Source organism: Microcebus murinus, chromosome 3 (assembly GCF_040939455.1).
Source record: "Microcebus murinus isolate Inina chromosome 3, M.murinus_Inina_mat1.0, whole genome shotgun sequence".
In the NCBI taxonomy this organism is placed as follows: Eukaryota; Metazoa; Chordata; class Mammalia; order Primates; family Cheirogaleidae; genus Microcebus; species Microcebus murinus.
In genome coordinates this window covers 90295531-90313815 of record NC_134106.1, presented here as the reverse complement: position 1 = coordinate 90313815, position 18285 = coordinate 90295531, and the positions used below count along the sequence as shown (strand labels likewise).

General features: G+C 37.2%; 1 protein-coding gene across 1 annotated transcript in view; it reads left to right on the top strand.

Annotated features, from left to right (window-relative positions):
* BOD1L1 (biorientation of chromosomes in cell division 1 like 1) overlaps positions 1–18048 on the top strand; it is a 55871-nt gene extending 37823 nt beyond the window's left edge. The window contains exons 15-26 of the mRNA XM_012737583.2: positions 583–653; positions 1311–1383; positions 2633–2712; positions 5852–5936; positions 6625–6698; positions 7731–7806; positions 7888–7922; positions 8961–9006; positions 10846–10895; positions 10993–11077; positions 11487–11640; positions 17434–18048. Of these exons, the coding sequence (XP_012593037.2) occupies positions 583–653; positions 1311–1383; positions 2633–2712; positions 5852–5936; positions 6625–6698; positions 7731–7806; positions 7888–7922; positions 8961–9006; positions 10846–10895; positions 10993–11077; positions 11487–11640; positions 17434–17551 (947 nt within the window). The 3' untranslated portion in view covers positions 17552–18048. The remainder of the gene's footprint in view (positions 1–582; positions 654–1310; positions 1384–2632; positions 2713–5851; positions 5937–6624; positions 6699–7730; positions 7807–7887; positions 7923–8960; positions 9007–10845; positions 10896–10992; positions 11078–11486; positions 11641–17433) is intronic.
* Positions 18049–18285: the final 237 nt, after the last annotated feature.

Sequence of the window (18285 nt, the reverse complement as noted above, 5' to 3'; positions counted from 1 at the left end):
GTTTTTTGCAACTTTTCCCAATGGCAAAGAGTGCTACTATGTATGCTTTTGTAGCTGTTTCTTAGTGCATATGTAGTGTACTTGTATGTCTAGGTGTGGAATTGCTCAGTGATAGGTAGTTCTTTAACTTTACTGAATGTGCCATTTTGACCCCAAGTAGTATACCAGTTGTCACTCCATACCATCTCCAGTATTTGGTATTGTTACACTGGTGAATGTTTGCTAATCTGATTACTATGAAAATTGTTTTCATTGACATTTCTTAATATGATATTGCTATATGAACTGGGGGGAAAGGGCCTTGAAGTCTGTTGTGTGAAGTTCAGTGTTGTGAACTAGACATGTTACTTCCCTCCTTGAACCCCATTTATTCTAATCTAAAAATGGAAAAAGTAGAACTTAACTGTTGGAAGAATCCCATCATAAATCATTTGCAAACTATCTACTGCAGTGCTTCATATGTAACTAGTACTCGATAAAATTGCTAATTCAGTTTTCTTCCCCCCTCTACACACACCTAAAATAAGCTTTGGAATAGAAAAATATTTAAGTTTTTTTTTTTCTTTGATATTTACTACTCAGAGATATCCAGTGGTCAAAAAGATGACATGGAAGCTGTAAGAGGTCACAATATTGAAGCAAATCCTAAAGAGGTACGTTTTTATGAAGAACTCAAGCATTTCATGTTTTATGTATAGTATTTTCACCTGTGCACAAAGAAAAGCTTTAGAAAGGCTTTACTTCTCTGTATATATTATATTAAGTAATTAAATGAATATACTAAGAGTTCTGCATGTCATTTTTACCTGTTTATGCCCTTGTACTATTTAGGTAATTTGGCAGGTACCAGGATTATTTGGAAGTTTCTGTTGTATAGTCAGAATGTTTTTTTATGTTCTACTTTTGATCAACCATAAGAAGCCCATTTTTTAATGGGCCACTAAAAGAGTAGAAAAATACTACCAATTAAATTACAACATGCCATTAGTTATAAGATATAACTTGACTTCAGGGATTATAAAATGAGAAATAATTGTTTAAAAACATGTGGTTTTAAGTTGTTAAAATGCAGTATGTAACAGAAATAGATTTTAATGTTTTGTATGGATTTACATTCAAATCCAAAAAAAGAGACTCAAGCTTATAAAATTAGTCTAATCTAAACCTAGATGCCAAAAGTGTTATTCTAGATTTTTTTTAAATTTATATATCAATTTTTTGAAAAGGCTAGAAGCTAATACATGGTGCCCCATTTCAACTGGTTTGGGTTCAGATTCTATTTCCTTTAATGTAGTCATTTTTAATTCCAGGTTGAAGAAGAAGAAAGGCATATGTCTAAACGAAAAAGAAAGAAGCATTATGCCTCTTCAGAAGATGAACTGGGTATTTAGAATATATTTGTTTCTGCTTTAGACATCTTTGAAAATCATATTTTTTATGTCCCAAAGTGTGTGCCAATAACATGGAGAATTCTTTAGGATAGTAACTATTTGTTTCACAACTCTTGAGGCTAATTGATTTCTAAATTGGTATGACACCTCCAGGGACTTTTCTGGACCTCTTTCTGGAAACTAGATTATTTCCTGTGGAACACCCAACCCCTGGAACTCACACAAACCCAGGCTCCCTCTGTAACGTAGGCCTGGGGCCCAGCCAGGTGCCCCACTGAATTCTGTATTTTATATCATATGCGAATGCCCAACAGAGCTAGTAAAGCACTTTAGTCAAGGTGCATCTAATACCCCTCGTGCTTCATGCTGTTGATTTTCTCATGGTCCATAACAGTGTCATCCAGTAGAATGTTCTGTAGTGATGGGAATGTTGTATATTTATTTTGTCTAGTAGAGTAGCTACGATCCAGCTGTGGCTGTTGAGCACTTGATTGTGTGGTCAGTATGAATGAGAAATTGAATTTTTAATTGTATTTCATTTTAATTATTTTAAGTTTCAATTAGCCACATGTGGCTAGTGACTACCATATTAGACATTGCTACTTTTAATACCTTACACAAAGTAGAAAGGCAATAAATACTTAATGAATGACTATATGAGAAAGAATGGAAAGTTAAATACTTTCCTTTCTTGGTTAGAAGCATGTGATTATTTTGTAAAAATTTATTGAGTTCATATATTCAGGTACTATCCATGGTGCATTATATGTACATTCACAGTCTTCACAATAACCTTTGAGTTAGGTATTGTTACCATTTTCTACATAAAAAAATTAGGGTTCTGAGAAATTATGGCTTTACCTTACCAAATAAATCTGATTCCAAAGCCCATCACCAAGCTGTACCCCTTAGGTGGTAATTTATTCAGGAAGTTAAAGTTGAAGTACATCTGGGAACTCTGAATGCACTAAGACTTCTCCATAGAACCTGCTACTTTATTGATAACCATGTGAGCATTAGAGGATTTTTTATACTGTTTCATATTTTTGACTTTGCCAGGGCCAAAAGCTAGTGTTCAGTGCTTAAATCACATGACATTATAAATACATTTAGAAAAACTTTCAGCTTCACTGTATCACAGGCCTCAGAAAGAAGACTCAAACTGTCTTAAAATAGAACTATGCATTTCATTTTTCATTTAGCTTTTATTTTTTTGTAATTCTGTCCAAACTGATTTACAGATGATAATCCAGATGTCCTGGATTCCAGAATAGAAACAGCACAGAGGCAGTGTTCTGAAACTGAGCCACATGATACAAAGGTATTTTTTCCACATATTCATTTTAAGTTTTGGGAGTAACCTAATTATATCATTATGAATACTTATGATAATATTTATTTTCCATTTTAGTGTTCCTGTTGATATATTCTAATAATCACTTTATTATAAAAAGTGTATAATTTCTAGTCTCCCTCCTATAAAATCAAATGTTATACTTTATAATTCTTAAACTGCAAGACTATATTAATATCACAGTTTAGATATAATCATTGCTTAGGTTTTTGTTCAGTAGTAATATTGAGTTATTAAGGTTTCTAAGATACTGTCTTTCAAAGTGTAACATGCTTAATCATAGATATATTTGCACCAAAATATTGAAATACAGTGATAAATATTACTTTAAAATTTAAATACTCTACCTTCCCCTCAGCTTTCCTCTTACTCCTCAAATCTAGGTAGTCCAAGGATTGGCCTCCTTCCTTGGCTTTTTTCCTGTGGTCTTATTTTTGTCATTTGACTCAAGGAAGAAGCTCACAGATTTTTATTTCTGCCTTGTGCTGTCTTTTGCAGGCCCAGATTTCCCCATTTCCTACTAGATAACCTATTCTTGAGTGTTCTTCCATTTCTAAGACTCAGTACCATAAAATTTGTCATTGTCTATCCAGACTAGCTCCGTCTCCTCCTTTCTCTTTTGCTAATTAATTTTTTTTCCACCTTGTTCTAAAAGTATTTAAGTCAGGTTACAAAAATATTTGAACTTGACTTCCAGCTCACTGAAACCATTGAGTCTCTTTTCCCTCAATAACTGATAAGCTAAATAAAAAATGGGGCAAGACTTAACAACCAAAGAGGGAAAGTGATATATTATCAGGAATTTCAATTGGTTGTGGCCAAGGAAAGAAACCGGCTTTTAACCCATCCCTTACTCTACTCTGTACAGAACAAGAAATCCTGAGACAATACTTGTAAAACTGAAGAGAAGCCAGTTGAGGGGTTTCTTTTTATTTTCCCCTCGATTTCATGTTTTTAATGTTAAATAAAATCTAACTTAACTATTTTCATTAAGAAATTTTATATACAAATAATATTTTCGATATTATAAAAGAATCTTTTCTTACATGGAAATCTATCTGTAATCGCATTTATTGAATATCACATTTTATATTAATGGTAATTTTTGGACAGTAGATAGGGAATGAGTTTATCTTTCCTATTGCATTTTTCTGTATAATAAGCACGTATCACTTTTTAAAAGCAATAAAGGCATTGTTCTAAAATGTGTATGGCAAGACTAAAAGACCAAAATTGAGTAAGTGGAAAAATCCAGGCACTGGAAAAATAGAAGCAGGGAGTAAAAAATGAGTTGTGTGTATGTCATCAGGATCTGATTAAGTGTATATGGGACTAAATGTTGGCTCTGAAAGAATCAGCTCAAAAACAGAAATGCAGTTCATCCAGTGGTTCGAAAATGTTTGGGCAGTGCATCTTTTAACCTACCACATAAAACAGATAAAAGCGTAGATGTTCTGGCCAAAATGAGGGAGGGGGGCTCCAAAACTCTTGCCTGCTTTCAAACCTGTCCCACTCCCCAAGAAACACACACTCATCCTCTCCTACATTTAGCACTTAAAGAGGTTCCCAGCTGAAAAATCACAGCTCAGCATGACTCTCAGTGTTAAGGTCAGAGCAAATGCTCTTTGGCACTCCCAAATGGATCTAAAACAGTAACCTCCCAAATTGGGTGTAGGACAAGCCATTGAGATATGAGAAGAAGTGATAGAACCACTGCTTATATCTATAGCCTTTTATCTAAAAATTTAAAAAATTTGTTTAGTATATACATTGGCCCTGGTGCCCTCACTAAAAGTGAGCTTACCTCTGACATTATGCCTCACAATTGCATATCTCAGTCCTGGTCACATAGTATTTTCAGGGTACCTTAAGTAAAGCTGGGAGTCCCACAGCACAGAGAACTTGAGAACAACCCCCTCATTTGTTCACTTTCAGCATTTTATGATGTAATAGTTTACCGACATGTAATTAAATGATTTTCCAGAGTCTCTTAACCTAGTTTTAATTGACCCTTCAAAAACAGATACTGGTTTAAGATTCCTGCAGAAAAAAAAATCATAAGACAAAGATAATATTGAAAATGCAGGTATAAGTATTAATAATAAGAGAAATCACTGAGCTGATTAGGAAGTTACAGAAGCTGTTTGTCATCCTCAATACTTAGTAAAAAGAAGGAAGATCTAATCATATCTGAATGAAGTAGTTGAAAAACTTAAAGACTGTGTGAAATGTTGATATTATGTGGATATATTTGCTTTTATATATTCACCCCTCTTCAAATCCCTGAAAGGCTACATCAGAAACCCAGTGACATTAAAATGCCTCTGAGAAGGGAAGTCAGGGAGTAGGGAGTAGGGACATTTCATTTTAGACCATTTTGAATTTTGAACTAGGAGAATATGAATCTATTCAAAAATAATTAAATTAAAAATAATAGAAATGAGGATTATAATTTTTAGGGTGGGCCATCAAAGAAATAATTTAAGTAAAACTTAAAAATAAAGGGATTTATAATTATAATAGGCCATTAAAAAGTAAAATTAAAACTTTATTTTGTCTTGTTCTCATCCTATTTTATGTGTTTTTGTTCATATACTATATTAGTATTTCATGCTCAAAAGTTTTGTGACTAAGGGTGAATAATTAAATAGTTGAGAGATTCACTGCTCCACATCAGCCCTTCTGAATACCCAAAAATTCTGTCTCAATTTGCCCCTTCACCCCAACCCTCCCCTCCACGACTCCACAAAGAAAAAAATCTGTTGTCAGTATCTGTCAATTCTTCCTTTGGAATTTCTCTCAAAAAGACAAAATCTAGGCTGAGGGAAAAGAAGAATAATTTCCATTTTGCAGGAAAATAAAATAGCCTTGCTTTTTTTATGGTTGAACCTTACCTCATGATTTTCTACGTTCAGAATTTTTATTTTTTTAATAGTCTCAATAGCAGCAATAATAGTTACTTTTTAAAAGACATTTCCCAACAAATTATAATAAGAGACAGCTAGGAAATTGTTTTTGAAATAGAAAGGAAAGCTTTGGGGAGGGTAAATGGAGGCAGGGTTGAGTTTGAAAAAGAAGTTTCTTGTCTTGTTCAATTTCTCTATAGGAAGAGAACTCTGGAGATTTAGAAGAATTATCTAAAACAAGTTCAAAGACAAACAGCACTGTTTTAAGGGTCATGGAAGAAAAAGGTGAGTAAAACATCTGAGCTTCAAAGCAGTCAGCATCACTCATTGTGCTTCACCAGCTGAAACTTCTGTATTGCTCCTTTGCTTTCCCTGTGTGATACAGTACCTCATGCTTAAGATGAATAGGGCTTGGGAATCATTTTTTTTTTTTTTTTTTTTTTTTTAGACAGAGTCTCGCTTTGTTTCCCAGGCTAGAGTGAGTGCCGTGGCGTCAGCCTAGCTCACAGCAACCTCAAACTCCTGGGCTTGAGTGATCCTTCTGCCTCAGCCTCCCGGGTAGCTGGGACTACAGGCATGCGCCACCATGCCCGGCTAGTTTTTTATATATATATCAGTTGGCCAATTAATTTCTTTCTATTTATAGTAGAGACGGGGTCTCGCTCTTGCTCAGGCTGGTTTTGAACTCCTGACTTTGAGCAATCCGCCCGCCTCGGCCTCCCAAGAGCTAGGATTACAGGCGTGAGCCACAGCGCCCGGCCTGGGAATCATTTTTAATTTGGATTCTACTCTACCCAAAGTGTACCGCTTATCAGTTAGCCAAATTCAGGCTTATTAATTTTGATGGTGGAAGCATGAAAATAGAGTATGTGTACCTGTGTGGCTGTGACTACAGGTCACCTGGGTACCATGTCTTAGCGGTGAAGGCTGACCATGGTCACCAACAGTGAACTGAGCTCTGCCTTTTCTGCAGATGAATACAGCAGCAGCGAAGCTACTGGCGAAAAGGCAGAGCAGAATGACGATGACAACATAAAATGTCAAGAGGTGAGAAATGTTTTTCATATTTATTTGTTCAGAATTATTTAAATACTAAAACCAAATTAAATGTGTCAAATACTGTTACCTAAAGTTTTTCTTAAATACTTTTGAAAGAGTTTTTGGGGTTTTGGGGCTTTTTTTAGTGTACTGGGACACCATTTCATACAGTGCATTTTATCACTGTCATTATGATTAATTTTGTTCTTTTCATCTTTGTTTCATAAAATCATTTGTATGGGACCTACTTATGTCATGGCCAGATAGGACCAGCCCAACACTCTACATCAGTAGCAATGTCAGGTTCTTGGCCTTGTAGCTCAGCACTACCAGGCTAGGCACCAAGACAGGGCAGCAAACAGGAGGCTGCCTGAGCTGTGGAGTCCAGCCAGGATGAAATGGGAGCAGCAAGCAGGTGTGCAGGAAGTGTGCAGGAGTGCCTGAAGGGACCCAGTTTCATGAGACAAGGTCATAGATTCCTGTGAGACTGCAGGAGCAGACAGCTCTGCCCATTCTAGGCCCATTTGGATTTTCAAAGAGCCCAAGTCTGAGTCCTATAAACCAAGAGTTTACAGTATGCACTAGTCGGAACTTCTAGATAACCATTGCCAAGTTTGCCAATATTTTGTGTTTGTTTTCTCACACTTCTATATGAGAAATTCAGTGGATTCCTTTATTATTTATAAGGGATAACATTTGGTTGCAAGTAACTTGGACTAAAATCCCAGTTTAAACATACATATTTATTAAACAAGTTAAAGGTAACACTGAGCACTTAACTTTCATTACCTCACAACTCGTAATCTCATAATCCTCACGACTCCATGAATTCATGTGACAGTTTTCATTATTTATCAGGCAAAGGAACTGCAGTGAGAGCAATAAACACTGAGCCCAAGTTCACATATTTTTTAAGTGACAAAGCTGGGATTTGAGCCCTCTCAGGAAGGAACTCTAAATCTCATTTTGAGAAAACAATCTATATGTATAATAGAAAATAAATTTTTTTTATTTTATTTTTTTTTTTCATTTTCCTCTTAGGAAGATCAGCCGATAATTATTAAAAGGAAAAGAGGAAGACCTCGCAAATACCCTGCAGAAACAGCATTAAAAATAAGTAGGTATTTGGTGTGTTTTCAGTTCACACAAGAAATTTTCAAACTGATTTTCTAAGTGAGATTTTTTTTTTTTTTAGAAGATGACGACTCCAAAACAGATACTGGCATTGTCACTGTAAGTAATTGCAAAAGATGACAGCTTCAAATATTTGCTCTTGATTTGGAAAGGGTATACTGTACTATCTAGCATTTTGAACTATATTATTTTTTAAGTATTTGAAAAGCTTTAAAAGACTTTCTTAAGTAAAACATTGAGTAACCATTCAAATATTTTGATTAATAGTATCTTCATATAAACAGAATTATATTAGTTGTTCAGTCTCATTCCATCCTCACTTATGAGTTTGATAATTTAAAAATTATCAAACTAGGGACTTACCTTCTGGTGGTCACCCTTGGTTTAAATATAGAAATTAGCTGTTTGATGTGATTTTGAGACAACAGCTTCTTTATGGAGACCTCTGAGGTGTCCTGCCATCTTAATACTTTTTTTTTGTACTAAAATGTACACTGATTTCAGTGCAGGAAAATCCTCAGTGATATTTTATCTTTTTGAACATTTTTATCTTTGACTCTAAATTATATGCCCAATGAAAAATCATTGTGTCAAGATTTCATTGCATGCATTTCAGTGACAATATTATAAGAAGGACAAACTTATGTCCACTGACCTTACAGAAGCACATGGGATTCAAGCCTCAGCTTTGCCACTTAATAGACAGACCTGTGACTCGGGGCCAGTCATGTGACCCTGGAGAGACTCAGTTTCCTTGGTATAGTGATACCTTTGTACTTATTTCATAGAATTATTATAAGACAACAAAACTAGAGAACTACATGTGAATGCATGTAAAGTGGTTTGCATTAAGGAGTATTAATAACATCATGACCACACTGTGTTGCCTCTAGTGCTTACCCTGCAGCATCCCAGGAAGGTGGTTGGGCAAGAGGCCTGTTGGAAAGAATGTATTCAGAAGCATAAGCATCCACATTTGCTAGGTACACTTAATAAACTACAGAAAAAGAGGACCCAAATAATTCTGCCTCCCTAAATAAATAGAGATCCCAAAACTTCTTTATATTATTGATTGCATTTCTATGTGATGATAATAAATTGCCAATTTCAATTTTTTATTTGTTTGTTTAAACTTAGGTAGAACAATCTCCACCCAGTAGCAAACTGAAAGTAATGCAAACAGGTATGTCCCTACAGCATTCTAATGTGTATGAGCTGATGAAGGGGCTGGGGAGGCTGGCTGTTGGAGAAGGTTTTGGATATCGTTCTGTTTCTCATTGAAATGGGTGGCCTCCTCTGTAAAAACTGTTCTCCTTAACAACCATGAGAGACTATACCTATTGGCTCACAGAGCCCAGGACTCAAGAGGTGAAATTGTTTTGAGTATTTTTATCTTTATTCCCAGGGGGAAAAAAATTCCAAAGTGTTGATAATAATTAACTCTGGCTGGTAGAATAATGGGAGCATTCCAAATTATTTATTACTATTGTATGCATTTTCCATATTTTTTACAATGTATACATATTAATTTCATGGTTTAAAATGTTTTACATCAAAGGAAGAGGAGCCACTGGTGAGCTTTAAAGGATCGATATAAGCCAAAAAGATGAATGGAACACCTGTTTGTATTAAATAAATAGCATGAGTAGATTAGGAAAGTACATGTTCTGATGAGCAAGATAAAGCGCAAATATATAAGATTTTTCATACATTACCTGAATGTAATAATGTGATCACACGTCAGTTTTTCTTGTCTCTTGGTAAATTAAGGTTTGTTTAATTTTAAAAAGTGAGGAGATTCTGCATGTTGGGTGTTTAACGAGATGTTATATGATTTTTAAAATCTATACAAGAACTCTTTATAACTTCAGTGTCCTTTAAAGACTCCAATTTAATCTGTGTGGTTATCTTTTGGGATTAGTATTTGACAGTAGTTTTCTATATCTGAGTAACGATGACCAGACTTCTTTGTTGGCCTATGGGGTTAACTTTTCCGTCCTCATTAGTATATTGAACTTGTAGGAAAAAAGCAACTACTATGGTCTTTATCACTAATAAGGAAGTACCTTTGAGTTTTTTAATGTCTAATAAGCATTCTCATAATTTTAGCTTCAAATAGTACATTGAACTAATCTTCATTTTTCTTACCAAGATATATTTTCAGAAAGTTGTAACATCTACAGAAAGCAAATACATAAAGAATAGGATACACAATGTACAAACAGGCATATAATGTGCACTTTTTTAGTAGCCATGATGTAAGTGTTTGGAGTCAAAAGAATTCTGACTATCACTGTACTTGTTAGTAATGTGACTCTGAACAAATTATGTAAATCAAGTTAGTCCTAAATATTCCAAACTATGAGATTGTAATATTTAGTACAACTACAGTGAGCTTTAAAAGTACAGGTTGAGTGTCCCTTATCCAAAATGCTTGGGACCAGAAGTATTTTGGATTTCACGTCTTTTTAGATTTTGGAATATTTGCATTTACCAGTTGAGCATCCCTAATCCAAAAATTGGATGAGCATTTCCTTTGAGCATTAAGTCAGCACTCAAAAAGTTTTGGATTTTAGAGCATTTGGATTTCTGATTTTTGGATTAGGGATGCTCAACCTGTGTTATCTTCCTGACTTGCAGTTACTGGTATGTCTTATGGGCTCCCTACACCGCCTTTCCTCCTCCTTTCCTGGGATCACAGCATTTGAACTGAAAGGAACCATAAAGGTGGTCTAACCCAACTCCTTATCTTACAAATAAAAAATTCAGGGAGTTTAAATAATTTGCACAGATCACGAAGCTTATTGCAAGTCTGAAATGAAAGTTTCAATTTCTGACTTATATTCTGATGTGCTCTGTGCTAGGTGTTCTGAGTCCATCTTTGCTTGACTGATAGAAAATAATGGTAAATTGTGTAACATTGCATTAATTAGCACTGGTACATTGACAGACAAGCCAGACAGTTAAAATTTAATTTTATAGTAATAAAGTATTAATGTAGAGATTTTCCTTTTTCTTAAAGATGAGTCCAATAAAGAGGCAGCTAACCTGCAAGAAAAAAATATAAGCAATGTAAGTGATACTTTTCTTATTAAGGTTTATCCTTTAGAAATAAACTTCATAAATGCTCAATTGTCTACCCTTTCAACTTTAATTTTATTGTTTCTAGGATGATGGTGAAGAAAAAATAGTAGCAAGTATACGTCGGAGAGGGAGAAAACCCAAACGTTCACTCACTCTATCAGATGATGCTGGTATGTTTCTAGCAGATTCTTAATTACAGAGTCTTATTATTTCAAAATCACCTTTTTAAGAGTTTTTCTTTGGATGAGGAAAACTCCAGTGGAATATGCTAGTATTAATATTACATAAATATGTGTGAAATAGCTCTAATCCTGTGTCAGAAATGGTACATCCCAGATGCTTTTCTGAGTACATGTGAATTTTTCATGAATGCTGGCTGTGAACTGCCTAAGTAAACTATCCCAAATGTGTTTGAGATTAAGTTAAACAGTTGTGAATTGCAAGTGCTAAAGCAAAAAGGAAGTGGAAAACCACTTCTCTGCCTCCAAGTCCCTAATATCCTAAGTTCCAAACTCCATGACTCCTTTGGAGTGTCTTTGGGAATTGTATAGTCCAGGTGTTACCCTTCTATTTGAACAGAATCCTCAGAACCAGAAAGAAAACGCCAGAAATCAGTATCTGAATCAACTGAGGACAAGAAAGACCAGGAGTCTGATGAGGAAGAGGAAGAAGAGGAAGAGGATGAGCCCTGCGGAGCCACCACAAGATCCACCACCAGATCAGAGGCTCAGAGGTAATGGGGCCACACAGGGCCAATAAAGACCTTCACCAGCTTCTCCGTCAGAAAAGCGGCTTTGGGCTTTATGGGATTCTCTTTGAACTGAATTGCTCATGCCACACTGGAAGTTCTTTCCTTTGGTTTTATCTTCAGTGGAGGCCACATGCTCTCAGCCCTCTGCCATTCTGATTCTTCTTGGAGAACCCATTTTCTGTCTCAAATCATTTTGGGGGATCAGTTCAGAGTCTTTACCAGGTTTTATATGACTGTTTGGTGGAACCCATTCAATTCTTTTAGACATATTTTTTGAGCATCTGTTATGTCTCAGACATTATGCTGAGCACTGTGAGTGAATGCTGAGCTTCATAAAACACAGTCCCTGCTCTCAGCACGCTTAACACTAATGAGCGGGAGAAACCAAGCCCGCACACCATTGTCATCACATGCCTCTCACCAGTGCTATGCAATAGTTGGATCAGAGGAAATTGCCCAGATTTGACCATTTTGATTTACATAATTTCTTATATTTTCGCAAGCATATTCTCTCAAACCCTAGTAGAGCCAGAAGCCTCTGGGGAAAAGAGTATCATGTCAAGTGAGTTTGGGAATGCCAGTGAATCCCCTTCTTGTCTGTCACAATGTTCATTAAAATTGTTAAGGATTTAGCAAAGTCCAAAAGGAAAGAAACCTGTTTAACCCTATTTAAGCAAGCATTTATCTACTTACCATACCCTCTGTCCTGGCATCTGCCTGTGTCATTACACCTGTTAACATATCCAGTGTTCCTTTCCCAACAGCACATTTTGAGAAATGGTACATAAATACGTAGTGTCATCCTAATGGTTAATAACTTTTTCCAAAGCAAGAATATTTTCTGTTTTTAATGTGATCTATAAGCTATGAATTTGGTATCACCTCATACAATTTCATTATCAAAGATTAATCAAAAAAGTTCAGGAACATTTCAAAAGTACCACTTATTAACATTATAACATAAAAATGCTGTCTTATATTTCCATAAAGTCAACAAATTTCTAATTCCTCCAGACTTGCACATTATTAGGTATTCATGTCATAGTTTGATTTCTCAAAGACTCCAAGAGATCACGGGCTAAAGGTAAGGTAGTCTCATATTTATTTTTTAGGTGGGGCTTCTCAGATAAATAGAAGTCACAGAATTAAGGTAGGGGTGCTGGGGCCCAGCACCCTTGCATTTGGTACAGCACATCCCACCAGTACCACCACCTCCGTCTTAAATAGTTGTGGGGAGATCATCCAGTACAGTAGGGCTCAACTCAGAAAGTTCCATAGGCCTTCTAGCTGTCTTCAAGTGAGTGTTTAGAAATAGCTCTCAGATATTTTTTAAAAATAAATCCTATTTGGTGCAATAATTGCCTGGATTATTGATGCTCTTACTTAATGTACTTTAGGAACATTTGATTTACAAATATATCCTCTTCTCTTTAGTTTAGACTCCTTGGCATTGTTTGATTGGTCCCAGGGCTATGGCATCTTCATAATTTTACAGATTCTCTGGGTTAGATGGGCTCTCAGTGGTCATCTAGTACTACTAGCCAGCCCATCAATGCCCAAATTACTGTACCAGCAGCTCCTCTGAAATGGTCTTTTTGCTTTTGCATGTACCTCCATGACAGGGAAAAACCACCTCTGCCTTGGCATTCTCTTCCTTATATTCAGTAGAAGCTGGCTTCCCTGTAGCTTCTACTCTTGGTTCAAGTTCTACTTTGGGGGCCTTCTGTATACTTTTCCCTTAAATATCTGGGAGCAGCTTCTAGGTCTTCTCTTCTTGCTTTGAGCTCCCTCATCATCCCTGTTTGTTCTCCTCAGTTTATCTATATCCTCTTTATGAAGCAGTCTGTTCTATACCAAGTGTGAGCTATTGATTCCAGAAGAGGGTTGTCCCACCTTATTTTCTGGATACTATTCTTCAAAATGTATCCACTTCACTGAGTTGCCTCAAATTGAGCCATACACCAGCTAAATAAGTCCTTTTTTAAAAGATATTTTGCTGGTAAGTCAGATCTTTCCTTATCTTGCTCTTGTGCAGTTGACTGTTGGGCCTTAACATTTAGCTCAGTGTTATGAGTTGTACTTGCATTACTCTTGGCCTCTTATTCTACTCTGTGGAGCTTTTTTAGGATCTTTATTTTGTTAGCAAATATATTTTCTGTTTTTCACAGATTCGTCTTCTCCTAAATCAGGATAAAATACCATGCAAAGTAAGAGCAAGGTTAGAGTCATGCAAGCAGAGTTAGTTATGGGTGACATTAAGATCTACTTACTAGCAATGGTCAAGAAAGAAAACCATTTTCCTGCTTTTAGTCCCCATTGTTCTGACTTTCCCATGAGGAATCTCATCCTTTCTAAATAGTCCCAGGGACTGGAAGATTCAGTGCTACCATTGTCCAGTGTTTCTATAATTTGTTTCAGAAAGCATCATAGCAAGCCATCTACACGTGCAACATCCAAACTTGGCAGCCCAGAAACAGTTTCTCCTAGAAATCGCCAAACATTAGCAAAAGAGAAGTTATCTACCAGCGAAAAAGTTAGTAAATCTCCCCCATTAGGAAGGTAAGTCCCTGCTTACACTTCACGTCATTTTTAAACTCCCTCAGACTAATTTTGGTACAGTAATGCTTTCTTCCTAATTTCCTTTAAGATTTCTTTCTCACCGAATAACTGTCTTTGGGGATCATGGGTTTCCAAGATGAATAGGAAGGGCTGCAGAACTCGCCAGTCTGGCCTTGCCACATGGACCTGCCACACAGGCTTGTCCTTGACACCTGTGGGCCTTATCTGCTGACTCCCATCCACCAAGACCAAAGGCAAGGCAGTGTGGTAAAGCCTTTAACAGCCCAGAATCCTTTGTTTCGGCCAGGGCATTGGAGAGGTGATAAGGTAGCAAAGGAAAGCACAGCCCCCACCAGCTCGCACCTGCCACTGCAGCCTGACTCATCTTCCTGCTTGCCACTGGTGGTGCCGAGTCTTCCATCCTTGCTTTTGCTTGTGCTAGTGAGGAGTGCCCTTGCCACCAGCACCCTGGTAAGCCAGGCCCTTCCCATCCTTCAAGCCCCCCTTCTTCAGGACGCCTTCCCCACCTGCTTCAGCCCATTCTCTTCTTTCCTTCCTGCTGCACTTCCAGCAGTCAAGATGCCATGTTCTGTTCGTTTCAGTAAATTAGCTTTGTCTTTCCCTCTGAGCTGAAAGCTTCCTCCTTGAGATTAGGAACTTGTCTTACTTTCTGTACACTGTAGCATTCAAAAATAAAAGACTCTTCACTATATACAAAAACTCTTTTGACATCTCTTATTACATTTTGATCTTCACAGCATATTTGTAATGTATATATGCACTATTATCCCCATGTTATAGAAAGGAAAGCAAACTATCCTCACTGAGTGCAGTGTAGCATTTATCCTTATTTTATATGTGAGGGGAAGAATCTCAGGAAGGTCTGGATGCATACTTCTTAAAATTAAATGTGCAGACCAATCACTTGAGACTCTTGTTAAAATGCAGATTCTGAGTCTGTGGGTCTAGGGTAGGGCCTGAGAGTCTGCATTTCTAACAAGCTCTCAGGTGACCAACACCGCTGGTCACAGACCACACCCTGGGTGAAATGGAAGGGCCTGGACAACCTACCAAGCTCACACAGCTAGGAGGAAGCAATCTGACTCAAAAGCTTTGGCTCCTGCCCATGGCTTCCAGTACGATGCCACACAAAGCAACTCGTCAGTGAAAAGGTGTTCACTGAGTGGCTGATGCCTTTCTATGGACACAGTTGAAATGAATTATTAACAAACACTGCTTTTAAGCCATTGTCAACACATATAACACAGTAACATGTCACAACCATGTCATCTGCAACAAATTTTGACTCAAATTGAGTTTATTTACTTATGCTGTCAAAGGAACAATAAGCAAAAGTTGTCAGGATATCAATAAAGTCCCATTTCTCCATCTCCTGCAATTTCAGTTTTGTAAGTCTTTTCATTCATTGATATGATATTTACATTTACTGCTTGCTTGCTATGTGTTGGGCATTATATTAAGCACTGGAGTTAGAAAAATGAGCAAATCTCAGCAGCTGCCCTAGAAACATCTTGTCTAATGGGAGAGATATATGTGTATAAGACTTTCAAACTTTTTTTTTTTTTTTTTTTTTTGAGACAGAGTCTCACTTTATTGCCCAGGCTAGAGTGAGTGCCGTGGCGTCAGTCTAGCTCACAGCAACCTCAAACTCCTGGCTCAAGCAATCCTGCTGCCTCAGCCTCCCAAGTAGCTGGGACTACAGGCATTCACCACCATGCCTGGCTAATTTTTTGTATATATATATATTAGTTGGCCAATTAATTTCTTTCTATTTATAGTAGAGACGGGGTCTCGCTCTTGCTCAGGCTGGTTTCGAACTTCTGACCTCGAGCAATCCGCCCGCCTCGGCCTCCCAGAGAGCTAGGATTACAGGCATGAGCCACCGCGCCCGGCCAGACTTTCAAACTTTTAAACAGCAACTCAAGAATATATTTTGCAATACAACTAGTACTACTCACATTCCTGCTGCTGTAACTGAAACAAAAATTTCATGAATGAAACTTAATAGATGTGATACCAGTGGTATTTTCTATTGTGTTCTAGTAATATAATGTTTTAAAATAACTACCTGTAATCTGCAGTTTGAAAAACACAGTGGATAAATTACAATGGTAAGTGTTGTAAAGATCCAAAGTACCGTGGGATTTCCAAAGAAGGAGCAGCTTCCTCTTTGATGTGGAAAGCTCTCCAAAGAAGTGACTTGTGAATTGGGGAATGTTTCTCATTTTTAGAAATAAGAAAGTTGATCATATGGGTGGTGTTGGATAATTTTAAAAAATCACATACCAAAGCATGAAGATGTAAAAGACATTATATGTTTGGGAATGGGAAGAATTTGGCGGGACTGTATTTGTGTGCTATGCTCTGGATGGCTTTATCCTGAAAGCATCAGAGACCCAAGAGGGACTTTGTATATCTCCAGAACAAGGATCAAGATTAGAATTTCCAGCAAAGAATTCTAATTGCAGACTGGAGAACAGGGATAAGCTGGTGACAGGAAGATTGGTTAGAATGCTCTTCTAAAATATCTGTGCCTTTTCTAACATTGTCAGCAATATTGTAATGTGAAACATGACTCTGCACTTGATCAGACCTAGGTTGCAGTCCTGCTGTGTTCTTGCTAGTTGTTTGAACTTGGAACAGTTTCTGTATTGGTAGGACCAGCAGTTCATTTCTTTGTTTTGTAGGTTGAAAGACTAGGGCCCAGAGAAGGAGGTTGACTTGATCAAGGTCAAGACCTAGAGCAGGCTTCCCAAACTACGGCCCGCAGGCCACATGCCACCTGTCAAGGACATTTATCCGGCCCGCCGGGTATTTTTGCCACTGCTGCCTGTTCTGCTTAATAGCCGACTTGTCCCGGGCCTACAGTGTGCACTCTCCAACAGTCTGAGGGACAGTGAACTGGCCCCCTGTTTAAAAAGTTTGAGGACCCCTGACCTAGAGTGTAATAGAGCTGGGACCAGACACAGGCTTCCCACATCCTTCTTCAGCACCCTGTGTTCGTGTGTAAGTTGCCAGCAAATAGTCAGTTACCTCAAGCTCTTTGATAGCTCCCTTTCCTGTATAAATGTTACTGGGGCTTTCTCTTCTTAGCTGAAAAGTTCAAAACTCTTCTGTTTTTTAAGGAACTCCCCAATTATTTGAAGCAGCTGCTTTTTTAACTCTCACTCTTGCCTTGACTTTTGTTTAATGCAGATCAAAGACACAGCTCTCCCCTTCTACCAAGCGCAAGAGAGAAGTCAGCCCTCCTGGGGCCCGGACAAGAGGCCAGCAGAGGGTGGAGGAAGCCCCTGTGAAAAAGGCGAAGCGATAATCCCTACCCCGGTGCCCCTGGCTTGTCGAGGAACACAGTGAAGAGAAAAGGGACGAGCCTCTATGGCCATAGACTTCTTTTTTTTTTTAACCAGAAAAAGGATATGCATGTGCTGTCAGTTCCTAGGTGCAAGCTTTTTCTTGTTATGTTTTAAACAGCTTTATAAACTATTGTTCATAGAAGATATTATGTACATTTATTTCAGATAAAGGAAAATAAGTTTACTTTGTATCTGAACTCAAAACAAAGTAGTTGTATATTTTAACATTTGAAATTGGGATTTCCCAATGTGACACATCATTAATACAAATCCTTCCAACCCATCAGACACCAGGCTGCCTACTGGTAATCTGTGTATAGTATATAAACATGTAAAAATAGGTTGTATTTTACTCTATGTATGATGCTAATCAATGAACACTTTATTTATTTTACAGAGAAAACTTATCTGTGAACTTTACTATATATCTGTTTATTTTATTTTATTATTTTTTTTTTAATAAAAAAGGGTTTTAAATGCTATGCAGTCATTAGTAGAAAGTTTTCTAGAACTCTGCCTGCCCTGTAACTATCTGAATATGATCTGGCAGAAACTCTCGCATGTATTCAAGTAAAGTAGTTTAGCTAAAGAAAGGTTCTCCATTGCTTTTCTGTTCACAGTTGTGACTGTTTTTAAGAATGTAACCTGTTTTTAGATTATACTTGCATATGTAACTTTACTGCCAGCCCCACCA